The sequence below is a fragment of the Grammomys surdaster genome, unplaced genomic scaffold (genome assembly GCF_004785775.1).
Source record: "Grammomys surdaster isolate TR1022 unplaced genomic scaffold, NIH_TR_1.0 139, whole genome shotgun sequence".
Lineage (NCBI taxonomy): Eukaryota > Metazoa > Chordata > Mammalia > Rodentia > Muridae > Grammomys > Grammomys surdaster.
This window is the reverse complement of record NW_021604597.1, coordinates 9213840-9227684: the sequence shown is the minus strand read 5'-3', so window position 1 is coordinate 9227684 and position 13845 is coordinate 9213840. Positions and strand designations below refer to the sequence as shown.

Here is a 13845-nt window from a genome sequence, read left to right as displayed (position 1 = left end):
ATAGATAGATAGATAGATAGATAGATAGATAGATAGATAGATAGATAGAAGGAGACAGACAGACAGACAGACAGACAGAGAAAGAGAGTTGAAGAGAATGTTAAGAACCTTTACAAAAATGTTCTGTATATAAAAATGTTCAATGAAATTTATGTGTGAAAGTGAGTGGGGAAGATGGCCAATTGGTACAGTGCTTGCCACTTTATCTGAGTTCAGATCCTAGAACCCACATAGAAGGTCAGGCATGGTAGCATGCTGCAGTAATAGCAGAACTATGGAGACAGGTGGATCTACTGGAACTCTCTGGCACCCAGCCTGGCCAAACATCAGCCTCCATCACACAACCTGTCTAAAATAATAAAATAAAGAATAACTGAGGAAGATACTGTTGACCTCTAACCTCCATATATAGAACATTCATGTATGATCAAGCCTGCATCCAAACATATACACTAAAATACTTCACGCACAGTATGCCAGAGAGACAGACTGACTGTTATAGATGGACAGGCAGGCAGACGACTTACAGAAGGAATGGTGGGAAATTTAAAGTGGCATGAAAACTCTCTCACCCCCATCTACTTCATAATGAAAAACCTGAAGTGACTGTACCTATATAGGAGGCAGGGATAAAGAACTAAATATGGATCAACCATTGTAATCCTGAAAGAACAACATTCTCAGTAAGAAGACTAGAAAGTAGTTTCTCCCTTGAGTTCTCATACAAAACTGAAGCTGTACTTAGTACTGAGAGTATGAAGTTCCAACACCTGTGGGTACCAATACAAAGTGCAGTGCATGCAAAGCCATTCTGCAGAGGTGGAACAAGATGGTGTGTGATGAAGGTCAGGCAGACAACTTACCTGAACGTGCTCACCCTACTACTACTTCATCTATAAAGAAAACTTAATGTATAAGAAAGACATACATAAGGAAAAACTTCCGGCTTCCTCTTCCCAGTTAACATGATTCTAACTCTCAAAGCTTCCTTAAGTACCAAACTTATTGAATCGTTTAAAAACAGCCTTTGGACCTATAAAAGGTACCTTGTTACAGCCTAATCTAATGCACCAGCACCAATAAAAAGGAGAGTTTAAAGATTCTGAAGGAATATAAATTTCAAATCAATTATAATATCATGACTAAACTGTAAAATTCTCTATACTCTCCAAAAAAATAAATAAATAAAAGGCCAATCCAATATTTTACCAGCTTATAAATTTCAATTAAAAGAGAAAGTACCATCAAATTAGGGGAAATTGATAAAAGGGGACACCTTGGGACAGGTATCAGCCAACTAAGTTCCAGGTCCTGTAAGGATTAGGAGAAAATCAAAGGAGGGAAATGGAAAAAGGTAGACTCTCCATGAAATTAGACGTCCCAAATACAACCTACAGATAAGCTATGTCTTGTCTTAATACAGGATTTAATGCCCGTAGAATGTTGTCTGTCAATAAATCATACAGCCTACTGCAGGGGACTTATGAGTGTCATCTAACCCAGATGTGAAAGCAGCTGCCCTGAGGCAGAGGCCATAACCCCAACTCACTCAGCACCACTGGGTCATGCTCCTCACTCTTCAGCTCCCGGCTTTGATCTCTTAGTATGCTGAGAGTATTCCTTCTTATGGAGAGGGCTCACTGCCCTCACCGACATTGCCTGGAGTGACCACCAGTGTACCACAGGTACCAAAAACCATTTTCATGGTGCACATAACAGGGAAGACTTCCAGAAGGGCAACATGTAAGTTAGACTTTGAATAATTACCAATAACCTACGTAACAGAAAAAAAAGAAGAGGGAGTCTAAGACAGAAGGCCTTGAGGGGTGCTTTAGAACAGCCAAAGGGCAGGTGGGCAGGGGCAGATAAGAGAGAGATGGAAAGTAGTAAACAGTGAGACTCCTAATTCCAACTGGGAGTTACTGTGTTTATCTACTAACCAGAAGAATTATTTTTGTTCAAATATTATCCATTAAAGGATGATTATTAAGAAGTACTGTGAGTTGACAATATGCTTAAGTAGGAATTACTTTGAGAGATGAATGTACAACATGAAGGGAGTTATATGTTTTCCCCACATGTGCCTGTGGGGATGAGTGTTTGGTTTCTGTGAGAGGAGAAAAATGAGAAGAAAAAAAAAAAAGGTTGATGCTGACAAAAAGTATAATGTCTACGCAAGCTAAAGACTCCACTTTGGAATTTCCAAACTGTTAATAAAAAAGGGGGCACGAATAAAAATGTTCTCTTAGGTTAGGTGCCATTTCCATTAATGTAAATAACATTAAGCCTAAGTATAGTGACCTAACTCCATTACAAAAGGAAGGAACTTAGAATCAATCAGTGAGGTACCTTTCTTTTTCCCTCAGATCTTTAGCTATGCGATTACATTAATTTTCAGAAATGTTCATATTTATTCATTTATTTATTATACCAACTCACTAAATTGGAAAGAATTCCTGGGTTAAATCCTTAAATTCCAGAATTTAAAAGAGATTCTTCCTTTCCACAGAGGCTTTGTGCGTGATGCTGGTGTGTTTTTATCTTTACCACTGGAATGCAGGCCCCCATCAGTATTCCTACATGGCTGGTAGGCTTAGTGCACTTTCCAGCAAGAAAGCAAAAGAACTATTGAACTACAGTTCTTAGAATTAAGAGATGTGACTTGCCTGAGACAAACTGCAAAGCAGATGATAAGAAAAAGACAAAGATAGATTCTGTCACTTGAGACAACCGCCACCAATACCAAGTCTAAAAACTTAGCAGCAACTGCACCTTAACAGGGATTCATCTTTCAGACTGTGACCAGATGGACAATAATGTAACTACTGAAGCCCATAGCTGTTGTCCAACAGAACACACCTGCAGGCTCCTCCCACCCAGGAGGGAGGTTACCTGACTTGAACAAGCAGCTCCCCACCCAGGCTGAGAGCCAACCCAACAAGCTTGAGAGCAGATCAGGCAGGGCTGTGGGCAGTGCATTGCTGAGTGTTCACGGTCCTGCTTGATGAATGCCCTCTGGTGACTCCATCCCCCACTGGAGAGCAGAGCTCTGACTCCAACACTGGCCCCTCTTCCACCACTTGTAAAGTAGTAAGAGCAGGAACCCCATCTTCCCAATCACAGAAGCAGTTCAACAGTAGGTTGATGCTCACCTTCACTAATGGAGCACAGTAGAGGGTTAACCCTAAGTGCAGCTCCAATATGACAGGAGTAAAGTCTCAGGTGTGGACTTCAGAGACAACGGTGTGTACCAGTTACATGGGCTACAAAAGCCTCGAGGGCAATCCCCAACAGCACATCCATTTTTTTTCTGGTGACTAGAGAACTAGTCTCACTTTATAGCATTCTAAATGATAGTCACTAATGCAAGAGAAACCAGGAATCGGGGTGGGGATGGAGAAATAAAATCATCTTTATAGCTTCAATGTAGCCATGGAAGGGTAAATGGTAACTAGAGCAGACCCAGAGTTGTGCAATCAAGTACCTGCAGGCTGGAGAGGCAATGCTTGGGAGAGGAAGGTCTACCAGGGAGTGCCAGCACCTGTGGGCAAGAGCCTCTCAGAAATAGAAATAGGTGGCTGAGGCCCAGTGTAACTGCTCTTCTCAACTCTAGGGACTAGATCCCACCTGGATCCTACGATGCCTCCTGATACATGTAAGAGTGTTCATGCCAAGGAAAACTAGACTCCAGCCAAAAAGATTAGCAGTTCCTTCATGCATGTGTCAAGAAGACATACCCCTTCCTCTATCCATACCCCTGCCACCTTCCTGGCCTCTAAAATAAAATGAAGACTCGAAATGCTTCTTCTTCTTGATCCCATCACAGTTTAACAGCAAAAACTATGATCAGCTTTCGTCAGACTTGACATGAATCCCAGCTATATCCAATACTTCCTGTATGAAGCAAGGCAAGTCAATTAGAATCTCTCAACTTATCTTTCTACAGGACTAGAAAGATAAAATATTTAGGTCATGGGACAGTTCTAGACAAGCACTGTGCTCAAGAGTCTAGGAGAAAAAACTACTGAGCATATGTGAACCCTTTCTCTACACACTCATTTTAAAATAGCCAATAGAAACGCACAGTCAGCTAGCCAAGGCGTGGCATTAGTGGGTGGCTGAAAAGAACAGGTCTCTAAGCACCGAACAGCTGAGAAATGTTCTCAGCTTGATTCACTGAGCAGACACCACATTCTTCAGTGGTTTCATCAACTGTCAGCTAGTAGAGCAGTAGGAGGCAGGACAGGAATCCCACCCATGAACGAGTTCCTCTGGAACACAGCCCTTCACTCCACCTGAAGCAATCTTTATAAGGAGCGGGGAGTGCCAGGACATGCAGAGGCTGCAGGGCATACCATAGTAAGCACTCCTGGAGGCTGAGATGCAGATGGGGCACAGGGGTAGCAGACAGACAGGCTGGGACAGTGTAAAGGAAGAAAGAGCTGCCAGGCACTTCCTGAAAGGTAGCTGAGGCTACAAAGCACACGACAGTCATAGCTCAGACTAAAGGCAAGAAATCATTTCACCCTATGCCTTGCAGTCCATCTCTAAGTAAACTTTGTGTCAGTGATGTACAACAGGAAGCTTACCAAAGGCAACTATGCTGCCTTCTATGTAAAATTGTACCCAGTCTTCACTTTTATATTTGAGAGAATAGAGAGAGAGAGTTGGGAAACTGAAAAAGCACAAAGCTGAAACTCAGTCAAATCCTTGTTCTCTGCATCTCATCATGGCATCACCATCCATGGGACAAGTTATTTGGATTTTTTGTTTGTTTGCTTGCTTGCTTTAACTCACACTGGGAAAGTATAATTTTTTAATGACAGGCATTAAATGGTATGCTTAACAAACTGTTCCATTAGTCATAAAAGCAGTTCAATAATACAGACTGCTTTTAAACCCATCTCCACCTCCAGCCTCACTTTCTCCTTCCCATAACAGTCATGGTTAAAGTAAAGAACAGTTGCTTCTTCACCGTGCCGGTATGACTCAGCCCCGGGTCATCAGGCATCTGCCCCATTAGCCTCCTCTACCACGATCCCAGCATACAGGACTCCATCCCATGGAACTGAGCTGCCCTCTGTCATTTGACTTCCCTTTGGCTAAGTCCAGTCACATGTCCTCCTTTCCTGGTCTACGTGACACTGCTGTCTTCTGCTAATTCCAGTGCCTCTGGTGTACTGTGTGCACTTATCCCTGTGCACTCCACTGCCATGGAAGCTCCTCCTCAAGGGCAGGTCAGCCCTCTGATGTTCTCCATTCTTTGGGCAGCTACAACGATGCTGATGAAATGTCTAGCTGGACAAATCTATCTTTCTTAACTGTATGGTGTTCTTCTTTACAGGAACGTATAAAACTTCTCCACACATTCTGAATACAAATATTCCATAAGAGTCATGAAACAAAAATGTCCTAGAGTACTCTCATTTCTGTGCCCACTGGCTAACGCCTTGTTATCTTTCTTTACTGCTATTGATGGGGCCTGAGAAAAGTGAATTAGGAAAAGGAAGACTATATGATCTGGGAACAGAAACAGCTAAAGTTAAAAAAGATTTGTATCCCCCAAATTTGCTAAAATAGTTTTCCATTTCAGTGAACAGTAATATGGTAATTAAAAGTGGGATTTTGACTACTTGCCTTACATTCAAAAGGAAAAAAAAAAAAGGCCAGCATTCAAAGAAAAAAATTAAATTCCTAATTATCTATATTGTAGTAATAATAAACTTCCTTCTGAAGCCTGCTGCATCCCAGATACTAGAAGGATTCAAAGGGAGGCACAGGAGAAGACAGCTGTCTGCCTTCTCCAAAGAGCTGGTTTTGGAGGGAATGGAAGGGATCCTTAAATTTGAAGGAAAAAACAAAGTATTTCTTCTATCTCCTGCCACTCCAGACTTAACTGTATGTGAGACTGCAGACAGGAAAGGCCTGAGCCACAGACAAGTCCCCACTACTGCACATAGGACTTACTTATCTCCACAGTGCTCCTTTCCTGCTAGCTCAGCAAACACTGGTGGAATGGCAGCACTTGGAGGCACTCGGCAGCTTCATGCATGGGAACATCACCAGTGAGGGTCATGAAAGTCCCACACAGTTTCAGTTCATAAGAAACAGTGTGACTTCCCTTATAGCAAGCTGCTTATATGCAGATTTTCCTTTAACTGCACACTCTCCAATATAGTCCTCATGGCGCCTTCTTTATTTTGTCAATTTCTAAGTCAAGGCTAGGTACTTGAGATACACCTGGTTATATAGGAGAAGATAAAAATTTAAAACATGTAATAATGTTAATCTCTTCATAAAGTGTCTGAAGGCCAGAAGAGGAATTTACACAATCATTCTGCATACCAAACACTAAACCCAGTTAATCACTCTCTTTTAGTCTAATATTGAGATTAAAAGAAACATGATTATGCAAAACAAATGATATTAAATCCTTAATGGAACTTATGAGGAAAATATATAAATTCATGGAATTTGAATCTTGACCATGATTTGACAGAGATGTCAGTACAATTCTAAACAGGTCATGTGGGCCGATGAAGTCACATGACTGATTAGTTTACAGGCAAAGCTAGAACCCCAGAGATCACAGGGTGCTAAATGCATGATAATTTATCTGTGCCTGAGCTGGAAAGATAGCTCAACAGTTGAAAGCGCTGGCTGCTCTTCCAGAGAACTCAAGTTCGATTTCCAGAACCCACATGGCAGCTCACAACCATCGGTAGCTCAGATCCTACAACTTTTTCAAGTCTCCATGAACCTGATACATAGACATACAATCAGGCATAAAAATAATAAATAAATATTTTTTTAAAAAAATTTATCTCAAAACTTTCTATACATATCAGTGTTATATCTTTTAGAAATAACTATCTGCAATTATATACTAGCCTCATCACATATGCATTTATTACATGGCCCGTTTTTTTTAAAGGGATGTGATGTACAAACAAAGTTTAGACACATAAGCTGAGTCTTCAATCTGTTAGAATTGTGTAAGATATTACTTTACACAGTCCTTATTGCATTCCTGTGAGACTGTCATTGACATTGCCATTTCAGAGATGCAAATCCCTAAACAATGATGTTAACTAACTTTCCAAAAGTCACACAGTGGCATCCAGAGGATACCACACAGACATGGTCATCCTTCATGGCAAACTGAAAAAATGGTATAAAAACAGGTTACTCTTCTGTGGCAAAGGTGTTCAAATCCACACTCCTTTTTTTCCTAATCACAAAATATGACAATGCTTTGTTTGTTGGTTTATTGTTTTTACTGAAAGAATATTATACCTGCAAAGTTCTTACCAACACTTCCCTGATTCATTTTTCTCTCCCTAGAAATCAAACCAGGAATAACCTCTACTGAATCTGTGCTTCAACTGTCCCCGAGTGTTTCCTGACATGAATCTTGACTTACCATACATCACAACTAGAGAATGGGGCTCAACTTGACGCTTGCAAAATTACCAGGTAAGCCAGCAAAAAAGACACAAAGGACCTGAATTTTAACATGTTTTCCCCGAGCTAAGTGGTAGATTAGAACCAACTAAAACCCACTGAAAACTATCTTTCATCCTGTATACAAGAGCAGCCATACAAGACAGCATCATGAAGATCAACATTGCTGTAGCTGATTTAAAACGTCAGTTAATCTCAATACTATCTATAAAATGAAGATAGATTAACACAATATTTTATAAAGATTTGTTACACCTCAAACAAAGTACATATTACTTTCCACATTTAATAGTCTCCACCAAGGTTCACTGAGGCTCCTCAGGAGGCCAAGAGCAACAGCTACCTGTTAGACTAGATAGCTAATTAGAAAACAATCCTACAAGGGCCACTCTACCATCGATTGACACCCTATAATTTATACAGCTTTATTATTTCACTCCATCTGGTAGGTAGGGCAGTGACATATGTTGAGACTTTAATATTTTGTGTCAGAGGGACACACCCCAATGAACAATAGAGGAGATTCACCCAAGGCAAAGGTGCTAAGAGTCTGCACCTCGGTCTTAATCACTCCCGCCCGAACTGTATACAAAAGAGATTCTAAGAGTAAATGAACATGCTACACACAGACGGTTGTGAGGAAAAGTCTATCTGGACTGAGCAACATGGTATGTGGCTATCAAGAAACGTGAACATGCACAGTGCAATAGAGAATTGGTAATTGTGCTACAGTTTAATACTATGTTAGATTTTAATCTAAAAGTCACACAGAGTGTGCTATCTGGTACACACACATACACACGCATACACAAACACACACACACATTCTCTCTCTCTCTCTCTCTCTCACACACACACACATTCTCTCTCTTACACACATACACATTCATACTCTCTAATACACACAGACACACACTATACAGACACACACCATACATATACACAAACACATACACATTTTCTTTCTCTCTCACACACAAGTTCTTACACACATACACACACTCTCACACACACACACAGGCACACACTACACACTACAGACACACACACATACACACAAAAAAAATTCAGGGGACTAGATTATTACTTATAATAATATAAGTAATCTTATAATTCCATGTTTAAAGTTAATGAAGCCAGATCTGGGGTGACAAATCGTGGAAGAGTCTAGCAAAGGGATCTTTCCTCATCCCTCTTAATCATCACTGTGTACTAAACATTGTCATAAACAGAAATGCCATCCTAGTGAACACAGGAGACAGTCTTTCTACTTTAAAAGCAATTTCAAGGTTTTTTCAATGAGCTACCAAGCTATGGATCATTAAAGGAGGTCCCTAAATTGGCCACATTCTTTACTAGTCTTCAACAGAGTGAAATAAAACCTTTCTCATTTAATGACTGATGTTCTTAAGTAGGAACAATGAAGATGCAAACCTACACACTTGGGGGGAAATTTGAAGGGCCATGGAGAAGGCGTGACATGAGTAGCTGACAGGGAGGAACACAAGGCTGACTTCAACAACAAACAACCCACGCCAACACTTGCCACCTTAAGCTATGGAGCTGTCAGAGCAGCACACAGGTGGTTTATCCAGCTCCTTAGGAACCATGGTTGTCTACCATTAAATTTGCAAAAGTGCCCAGAAGAGGCTTTAACTAGCCGCTTGTTTGAACTCTCTTGTAAATCTGGAATTTGTGACTGAAGTAATAACCAGGGCTAGGCTGATCCCATGGAACTGGGGAGGCCTGTACTCCAAAACACTAATCCTGATCATGACCTAAGGCAAACATTGTAAGAAAACAGAATAGCAGACAGATACAGACTGTCTCAATGCCACAAACAGGTCGAGAACCACTGTGAAGTGAAGTTACTCATGCTGAAGGAGTTTTGGTTTAGTTTTTTATTCGGCTTTGCTTTTTGGTTGTTTGATTTGTCTGTTTGATCTTGATAGGTTTTTGCTGTTGCTTTTGTTTTTAAATAAGACAAGGCTCATACACAGACTTCTTCTGATATTCTGATTGAAGACTATCTTTAATATTAACTACAATTTCTAGGTATATTATCATTTAATAAGAGTGTTGCATATATAATGAAGCATTGAAAAATAATAATAATTAATAATAAGAAGAATAAGAATATATGAAAGACACAAATCTATCAGGAACACTGGGATAGGATGTGTTCTTCTAGGCCACAATGGATATACACATACCCAAGCTGCTAACACTAACAGCTGAAATACCTCACCCTCCAAGGATAAAGCTACTGAATTCTATTTACATTTGCAATGGCTTTGAAAATCAACTCCTATCTGATTGCTACAACACAGAGCCATCATTTCAAGAGATGACATCGCTGTTCCTTTTTAAGGTTTGCCCCTCAGATGAGCACTTCTACTATGATTAAAACTTACTTGGCTGGGTGTATTTCCCTAAGAGCACTATCCACAGCAAGATGAAAGTGCCAGTTAATAGCTTAATTGGGTAAATCAATCCAAGTAGATATCTAAACCTCACTTAGCTGTACTTCTTAGCCTTTGAAGGGCTACAAATGCCGATTTGGATCTTCTGAGACAGAAGAAGCCAAGACTGCACACTATTTTATTAAATCAAAACAGGCCTCTGTGATATGTTCAAGGCAACATTTCAAGTTGGAAGCTGGAGACAGCAGCTGAATCAGGCCTTTTTAACTTGTAAAGCTTAATAATACCATCAGTCTCACAACAGGATAGCATAGGTATAAATTACTAACCTGTATAAGGATATTAAGGCTAGAAAAACCAGTTTTTCAAAGCACAGCAAGGAATGGAAGGGGAAAAAAAAATATCAGAAATGGAGAGAGTTCCCAGAAGCCACGCTCTGACTTCAAGTGGTAATTTAAGAACCTGCTGTTGGATTATAATCGTCAGCACTGCCTCTCCTATTTTACTACTTCAAGGAAAGACAACAAAATATAATAAACATCCATGTAGGCAAATAGGAGCTAAATTTACATTGTTCCTTAAACAAGAATCATTCTAAAGTATGATTAAAATGAAGTTTTTATGAACTAAAAAATCAGTGGGAGTTAAAAAATCAGACATGATCTTCCTTATATCCTTATATCTGAAACAAGAGTTTGTAAGCTATGATAGTTTATGTTGTCTACAAAATGTACTCGTCAAACAGCTGCAAGAGTTACTGAGGAATGGCTTCAGGACAAACTGGAGAGAGAGGAAGCTTCCTGAGCATCAACTGCCTGTGCAGGGAGGAAGGCCAGGAGGAGAGGGGGAGCTGGGAGGCGGCTGTTCAGTGCAAAGCTCAGTGGGCCGCAGGTCTGACAGTCCCAGACTCTACTGGAATGCACTTTCCCACACAGCTCACCTCCCCGCTGGAGAGTGCTGGGAACGAGAGTGACATCAGGAAGGGTGGCGATGGGCCAAGGCACAGAGTAGAGCTGTGAATCCTTCATATAACCACCATGTCTCCCACGGGACATGAGAGACCTTTCACAGCTGCTGCAAAAACCGAATGCTCACATGCCACCTCATCAAGTAACTAAGAGCGGTGTAATGATATCTATAATCATGTACACCAAAAATAAAAAAAAAAAAAAAGCAAAGGGACTCTGCAAATTCGGAAGAAGAAGATAAGAACAGCGGGTGGAATCTAATCTTGTAAACAACAAAAATATTAGCCTACAAATATTTTTAAATAATTTATTTCTTGATAATAAACTTGAACACTAACATAAATGTAAAACTCAGGTTGTTTTTACCATCTAACAGAGACTTCCATGTCTTTGGAATTTGACAGATACTTTACTAAATAATGTACCTGATAGCAATATAGACTGTGTAGATGATTATAGTCCCCAAACAGATCTCCTATAGTATGGCATAACTACTCACAGCTTATGTGTTAGAATGAGCCTAAAAGAATCCACAAGTTAAATCTAGTTCTGGTTGGGACTTTTGTCACTTTAGAAGAAAGCTGATTTTCTTTTGTTTTCTGAAAAAATAAAATATATATATATTTTACATTACATTTTTCTTTCTAACAATGGTCCCTACATAATCCTCAGGAAATAGAGGTAGAGAATTTAGTGCTTTACTGATTTACTTCGTGGTTTTCTGTGACAGTAGCGTTTAAAATGTAAGTTGTGATAAAGGAATGGACTGTGTCAAAGGATACACTGATGTAATTTCCATGCTCTATTTTTATTGTCTTAGTAAAGGAAACTTCAATTTTTTATCTCAGGTATTGCTGATTCTATGTGTACTAATATCCAGTGTTGAACTAAACACCAGGGTTTTATATAGATATAGTATATTTATTTTCAACAGTCTATCACAGAGACTCAGTTGAAATGTCGGGAAGAGGAATCCACCATTTATTTGGCCACTGGAAAAAAAAATTAACCAGCAGGTACTTCTTTAAATCTTGGCAGCAGGGGCAGGAGAGATGGCTTGGAGGTTAAGGGTGCTTCAGACTCTTCCTAAGTACGGAGTTGACAAGTGAACTCCAAGTCAGGAGGAGGCCACAACTGCCTCAGTTCTAGGGGAACAGACTTTCTTCTGATCTCTGTAAGCTCTGCATATGTGCAGTATATACTTACAGAGACTGAGATATACACTTAAATAAATCTTTGAGACATTCTTTATACCCATTCAGAATGACTCAGTGCTAAGGGAGGCAGTTGCCCTAACGTGAATGTTTCCACTTTTGCAGGTAATGAACTGTACGGCCAAGCAAGTCACACTGCAAACAGCACAAGTGAGGGACATGAGAAGAACTCCACCCTTCACAACAAATTTGACACAATCATTCTGCCAGTGCTTTACCTAGTAATCTTTGTGGCAAGTATCCTGCTCAATGGTCTGGCTGTGTGGATCTTCTTCCACATTCGGAATAAAACCAGCTTCATATTTTATCTCAAAAATATAGTGGTAGCTGACCTCATAATGACCCTGACATTCCCATTCCGAATAGTCCGTGATGCAGGATTCGGACCTTGGTACTTCGAGTTTATCCTCTGCAGATACACCTCAGTTTTGTTCTATGCAAACATGTATACATCCATTGTGTTTCTTGGGCTAATTAGTGTTGATCGCTATCTAAAGGTGGTAAAGCCTTTTGGTGACTCTCGAATGTACAGCATAACCTTCACTAAAGTTTTGTCAGTTTGTGTTTGGGTGATCATGGCTGTTCTATCCTTGCCAAACATCATACTAACTAATGGTCAACCAACTAAGGAAAATATCCATGACTGCATGAAACTTAAAAGTCCGTTGGGAGCCAAATGGGATATGGCCATCACCTATGTTGACAGTTGTCTGTTTGTGGCTGTCCTGGTGATTCTGATTGGATGCTACATAGCCATCTCCAGATACATCCACAAATCCAGCAAGCAGTTCATAAGTCAATCAAGCCGGAAGCGAAAGCACAACCAGAGCATCCGCGTGGTCGTGGCTGTGTTTTTTACCTGCTTCCTCCCATATCACTTGTGCAGAATCCCCTTTACTTTCAGTCACTTAGACAAGCTTCTAGATGAATCAGCACATAAGATTCTCTACTACTGCAAAGAAATGACACTTTTCTTGTCTGCATGCAATGTGTGCCTGGATCCGATAATTTATTTTTTCATGTGTAAGTCATTTTCAAGAAGGTTATTCAAGAAATCAAACATAAGAACCAGGAGCGAAAGCATCAGATCACTGCAAAGCGTCCGAAGATCAGAAGTGCGCATCTATTATGACTACACCGATGTGTAGGGACTCGAGGCCCTGCAGGGGACCTTTTTCTGTTGGAATCAGTATGTAAAAGAGTGTAAATAAATGTTTCTTTTTATTATCCTAGCTGAAGCCCATCAAAAACACAGATTTTTTTTTTTATGTATAGAAATGACAAAATATTGGGCATAACTTGGGACAAGGAAAAAACGTTAGGAAACAGAAAAATGTGAGATACACTGGCGCCTGCAGAGGTCAAGGAGCAGCCTGGTGAGTGGCGGGTGAACGCCTGCGCCTGGACCTCACGCACTGCTGCTATCAAGTCACTTCCGTAGAAAACTCACAGAATAGAGAGCTGTTGAGGTTGAATATTTGAAAAGTAATTAGGAGGCCTATGAATTCTGGCTACCTAGCACCCTCTGGCCATTTCTCCTCAGTGTGCTTATCAGTGTATCAGACACATGTGTAGTTGGCACAATAAACGCATGGCTGAAGGGAAGTTCACCCACATTTTCACAGTACACACTGATAATGTCACCACCAACTAACGCATTGTAAATAAGCTATCCCAGAAAAAGCTGGGAAAAATGGGATTGGACATTATAAGAATTTCTGCTATGACATCCAACTAATATTTGCTAGTATTTCATCCTTGGTGACAATTTCATGA

General features: G+C 40.3%; 2 protein-coding genes across 2 annotated transcripts in view; one reads left to right on the top strand and one right to left on the bottom strand.

The window, feature by feature from the left end:
• Positions 1–13314, top strand: part of Gpr87 (G protein-coupled receptor 87) — an 18507-nt gene extending 5193 nt beyond the window's left edge. Inside the window, exons 2-3 of the mRNA XM_028763655.1 lie at positions 7345–7476; positions 12175–13314. Of these exons, the coding sequence (XP_028619488.1) occupies positions 7443–7476; positions 12175–13217 (1077 nt within the window). The 5' untranslated portion in view covers positions 7345–7442 and the 3' untranslated portion in view covers positions 13218–13314. The remainder of the gene's footprint in view (positions 1–7344; positions 7477–12174) is intronic.
• Positions 1–13845, bottom strand: part of Med12l (mediator complex subunit 12L) — a 292238-nt gene that overhangs the window by 111667 nt on the left and 166726 nt on the right. The window lies entirely within an intron of this gene.